Source organism: Austrofundulus limnaeus, unplaced genomic scaffold, assembly GCF_001266775.1.
Source record: "Austrofundulus limnaeus strain Quisiro unplaced genomic scaffold, Austrofundulus_limnaeus-1.0 Scaffold122, whole genome shotgun sequence".
NCBI classification, from domain to species: Eukaryota; Metazoa; Chordata; class Actinopteri; order Cyprinodontiformes; family Rivulidae; genus Austrofundulus; species Austrofundulus limnaeus.
In genome coordinates, this window is record NW_013952524.1 from 371,295 (window position 1) to 376,775 (window position 5,481).

Genomic DNA, 5,481 nt, shown 5'->3' on the forward strand with positions numbered 1-5,481 from the left:
CTGGTGCCTATGGTCCCCAGTACCTATGTTCCCCAGTAAATATTTTCCCCAGTACATATGTTCCCAAGGACCTATAGTCCCCATTACCTATGTCCCCTGGTGCCTATGGTCCCCAGTACCTATGTTCCCAAGTAAATATGTTCTCCAGTACATATGTTCACAAGGACCTATGTTATAAAGGGAAGCAATCAAAGGGAGTCATCTCTATGTTCCCTGGTGCCTATGGTCCCCAGTACCTATGTTCCCAAGTAAATATTTTACCCAGAACATATGTTCCCAAGGACCTATATAGTCCCCATTACCTATGTTCCCCATTACCTATGTTCCCTGGTGCCTATGGTCCCCAGTACCTACTGTATGTTCCCAAGTAAATGTGTTCTCCAGTACATATGTTCCCACGGACCTACTGTATGTTGTAAATGGTAGCAATCAAAGGGTGTTATCCCTATGTTCCCTGCACCTATGTTCCCAAGGACCTATTCCCCATTACCTGTGTTACCCAGTATGTTCCCAATGTTGTATATTCCCMAGTACCTATGTTATAAATGCTATCAAAGGGGGTCGTCCCTATGTTTCTTGGTACCTATATTCCCTGGTCATTCCCAGCAATACCTGACAAAAGCTCATTAATTAAAACATTTTATCATTAGGTAGTATGTGACAGAGTGTTGAAGGTAAACAAATTGCTTTTTTTTAACGAGCTTTAGAGATGTCAAAAGACTTTAGCTCTTTTGGGGGTTAGCTATGTTTCCTGTTTCCATAAGTTTGTACAAAAAGATGGCTGTATAGCTCCAAATGAAGAAAAGTACACTTCTTAAATTTAATAAATTAGCGGTATATTTAAAGGAAAAAAGTAAAACCAGTGGATATAAAAATGTAAAAACTGTTCTTGAGTTGTGTTGAGAGGGTCAGGAATGGAAGAAGTTCTTCTTCAGGAGAAAAAGAAAGTTAAAAGCTGCTGGAATCAAAGGGTGTACCACCAAAATATTAGACGAGCAGACTGAACAAAGCTATAAGAAAGAACAAATGAGACCATTTCAGATTAAAAGTGAAAAACCCACATGTTCTGTGAAGTGAAATGTCATGCAACACAAAGGTTAGTAGAAACAAGTGATGATGGGAGAGTGAACCTGTTCAAATCATCAGTTACAGGTGGAAAGAAAGTTGTTAATTTATACCAGATCATGAGAAGAAGAGGCACAAAAAAAGATTAAAAGGAGAAGTATTGACAGCATTACTGAGTTGTCAGCGTTTTCTTCACTGTGGGTTCCATTCTGCAGAATGAGTTTCTTGTCAGCCTGTAGGGCTTCCTGCATCATGGAGATAATGAAGTTTAACACAAATAATTAAAGATAATGAAGTTTAACAAAGAAATAATCAAGAATGAGACCGTCTGCTTCTAAGATAAATACAAACACTATCAACCCATGTTTTCTTTAGACGACTGTAACAAATTCAGCTTGTGGTGAAATCAAAACAGATGTGTGTATAACATTTAAACATTTATGTTTTTAAACTCTGAAGCAGCTTAATGACTGACTGAGCATCTGGAAAAATTAGAAACCAGACGCTGTGACCTTTCTGCAACACTGAAATGATGGCTGCAAGTTAAAATACAATGAATGTATCATGCTACCTGGCTCACTGATGTTGCTTAGTATTTGTAACCGACTGAAGTTGTGTAATGTTGATGAGCTGTGGCAGTGACGATTCATTGATTATTTTCTGAAAGTTCCATTAAAAGTGGATATTTTGCTAACAAACATATATGCACACAGTTAGATTATATGGCAGCAGTCACTAACTAATTCCTGAAAACAAAATTAAAATATATCTGAGATTTGGTAAAACTGGATGTTGTTGAACTGATTTAATTACTGGAAAAATTGGTTTCCATTAAACAATTTAAAATACAAATGTAAAAATAAAGAGGCAAAAAAATGCATTCGAATGAGCAAAGTGCTAACAGATCAGAAACATTGTTGCTCATAAAAACTGCACAAAATACATTTTAGGAAGTAAAGATTGAGGAAAAGATGTCACCAAGCTGACGTGCAGCAAGAGAATGACAATATTTTAAAAAAGATTATTTGTGTTATATCAGAATCTGGAGAAATCTTTAGCAAACAATGTGAATAAAAAATCCATCCAGTAGTCCACTAATTTACTAATGTGAGCTAAAACTATAAGAAAAAGAAAAACTTCCCTCTGTGTGGTAAATTCACATTGTAGAGTAACATCAAAGCCCAGTTGTGGAGTTTTTAAATAAATCTTTGTTTACTCAAAATTATATAAAAAACTTTTACATCTGTGTGTGGCTCTGAAAACAGCTGGAAACAAAATGATGAAATATTAAAGAAAAGGCATGACATTAACAGTCTGACACACAAACAGAAAAATGTGTTTTTCGTTCATAAAACAAAGCTTAAAATATTTCCAACCTTAGATCCAGGAGGAGGGGGCAGCCCCAGGAAAGCAAACACTGAGTTGTCCTCCTTGGCGTCAAAGAATGTGTCATAATCCTGCATGAAGAAAAGAAACGTTCTTTTTTTAAGTGATGTAATCTACACTGTCTTCTGTTGACAAACAACAAAAAATGACACTGCACTATACCAACACGGTTTATGTGTGTTGTGCTTCTTGACATGCTCACCCCGCAGTAGCTGTCTTCGTTGAAAATCTGTGGAGGCAGAGGGATGCCGTTGGCGGGTTTCTTCTCCTCTGGGACGTTCTGCCTCATCCACATGCGGTTGTCCTCATTGCAGGCGATGTCCAGCTCAGTGTAGTCCACCTTAAGAGCCTCCAAGAAGCCCACCACATCTTGTTGCTTCTTCTTGATCTGGGAGGCAAAAAAGTGGATAACTTTTGGAGAAACTTTTTCAAAACGATGAGGCACTCTTGTGATCAGAAAAGTCTAATTCATCTTTCTAGTGTTTGTTCAGTTTTGTTGAGTTACAAGCTGTAATGTATTGGAAGGGTAGTGGATTTGTTGCTAAATGGCAAAGATTTGTTTGTTCCAGTCCTTCAAATGCAAGCTTGAGCACTAATTTTTTTTTTCATCCATCCATTGTCTTGCATTTGTTTCTAAGTCAGGTTGCTGGTGCAGCAGGTTGAGCAGGGAGGCCCAGACATCAAAGCCAACTCAGCTCTTTCAGGAGGACTCCAAGCAGTTCAAGGTCAACCAAGAGACATGGTCTCTCCAGCGTGTCCTGGGACTCCCCTAGGTCTCCTCCCTGATGCTTCCACCTCAACCTGTCCCTCTGTGGAGGAGCAGCAGCTCTACCCTGAATTTATCCCAGAGAACCGAACATCTCATCTATCTTTAACCATGATCTCTTCAAATAGATGTCTCATTGCTAATTTTAGGCTTGTGCCAGCAGTGCTGATTTGTCTAAAATTTAGCTTTCAACCTTTAAATTAATGAAATTAAATTGAATCTGGCAGGGCCACTCCCTAAAAAAACATTTATTCTTGGTTAGCGGGTTGGAATAAAAATGAAAGGTACTCAGAATTCAATTTGCTCTGTAGTTGTTTAGTTTTCTTTTTGAGATAGTTGTGGCTTAATTAATATAAAAAAAAGTTTTCACTGTTAGTTCATGTTTTTAACTACCCATATTATAAAAATCAGACAGCATATTTGTGTGTCACCAGTAATGTGGGCATGACACTACAGTATAAAGACAATGTAATGTTCTGTAGTAACAAACTCAGTCTTTGGGGTGAATTAAACTATATTATTATTTAATTTTTAAAAACAGATTTATATCATTCTAACCACTAAAAAAGCTTCTGAATACACGTCAAAGAATGCTTGCTGAAGGTTTCACGGCTTTCTCTAAAAAACATATAATATTAACAATTTTTTATGATGAATGACAACTTTTCACACTTATTATTTTACCTGAACATATTGGTTTCATTTAAAAGTTATTTTAATCTTTTAATTGAAATCATGTGTTTTCAACAAATAAAACTTTATATGACATAAATTGTTACCAACCCTTTTAACACAGGGCTGTAAAAGTTTGGTCAAGTTAGGACCACCATGCCAATAATAAAAATAATAAAAAAAAATACTTATTTAAAATGCAGAACCTCCCTGTTAACTGTGCCAACCAAACAACCACAGCCTGCTCACTCAGACTGACAGGTTCACTTATCCTGACTTATTGTTGGTTGTTAGCTGGGTTCCAAACTCTTGCTAAGACCATGTGAGGTCTAAAGAGGCTGGAAGTTTGGGAGCTTCTGGAAAGCTCTGCGTGGGAGATCCATGGACCCAATCACACAAAGAAACAGCTCCAACATAAATCTGTCTACACAACAAGACAGAGATCTGCCCCTAAAGGCGTTCAGAACAGAAAACTATACATTAGTTTGGGAAGAACAACATGCAAAGTTCACCCTGAAGAGAACTTACCGCTGTGGATCCTGAGGAAGAGGCGAGGAAGACTTTGATCACCATTTTATGGGTTAATTTTTGTAGAATACAAGCAACAAGGTGGGTCTTAAAGGAGCAGTCAGCCTCTTCTATTATTAGATTGCACCCAGCAGGACTGTGAAACACTGAGAACCACACACACACACACACATACACACATACTGCTGGGGGGTATTTTTGTCCCCAGGATTCATTAGAGAGGGATTGGTGAGTGGACTGGCTCCTTTAGGGGGGGGGCAGTGCCACACATACTGATTGGCAGCTTCAGCTGTCCATCGGTCCGAAGGAATGGACAAGCTGGGTCCCAGCTCCGTGTGAAGACGACAGAAATAGCAGCAGGTCTGCAGGGTTGGAAGAGAGCAGGTTCTGAGTCTCAACAGGGACCTGAAATGTGCAGGAAACACCAAACRCAAACAGCTCAGGAAAACTGTTTTCTACTTTCTCTAAAGGTTCAGTTTTTTTTTAATTTATGGGTTTATTTTCAGGTGTTTCTTTTACTTTATGTGACTCAAAAAATTAAACTAAACCCCAAGAATTTCTCATCAAACCACATCAGCTTTCTTCTATGGAGCTCAATAAAAATACTGAATGTTGATTCAGCATTCACACTGTTGTTTTATTCGTTTATTATTGTTATTTTTGATTTATCCACTTTTTTTTTTCAATCTAACTACAGCATGATTTGTTTAAAACGTTCAAATATCAAAACGTTCAGCTCATTCAGCAGATGGGTGTTTGTAACTTTAAAACTTTTCAAAACAATTAGTGCTGAGCACTGTGAGTTTTGTCTTCTTGTGCTTCTTTTAGCTTTTCATTAGCCTTTGGCTACTTTTTAGCTTCTAGCCTTTTGCTACTTTGCTCATTTTGAGATTTTATTGTCCTAAAATTTGGCTAGCTATTTGGCCTTTTGTGTCTTTTAGCAAGACTTTTGGCAACTTTTAGGTTTTAGTTGGCTTTTAGCCATTTGTCCTGATGCATCTCAGTAATCCAGGTAAAAAATCAAAAGGAAAAAAATTGTATAGGTCCTCTGGACGGGTTCTTCT

General features: G+C 37.7%; 1 protein-coding gene across 14 annotated transcripts in view; it reads right to left on the reverse strand.

Moving 5' to 3' along the window:
- Positions 1-4,605, reverse strand: part of sh3bgr (SH3 domain binding glutamate-rich protein) — a 19,925-nt gene extending 15,320 nt beyond the window's left edge. For 7 of the 14 annotated variants that reach the window (XM_014015037.1, XM_014015035.1, XM_014015034.1 and 4 more), the window contains exons 1-3: positions 4,418-4,587; positions 2,654-2,839; positions 2,442-2,522 (exon numbers count right to left, since the gene is read on the reverse strand). In XM_014015037.1, coding sequence (XP_013870491.1) covers positions 2,442-2,522; positions 2,654-2,839; positions 4,418-4,462 — 312 coding nt within the window. In that variant the 5' untranslated portion in view covers positions 4,463-4,587. Of the gene's footprint in view, positions 1-893; positions 1,011-1,238; positions 1,311-2,441; positions 2,523-2,653; positions 2,840-4,417 lie in introns of those variants that run through there. The other 7 variants (XM_014015029.1, XM_014015028.1, XM_014015027.1 and 4 more) reach the window with 3 other exon arrangements.
- Positions 4,606-5,481: the final 876 nt, after the last annotated feature.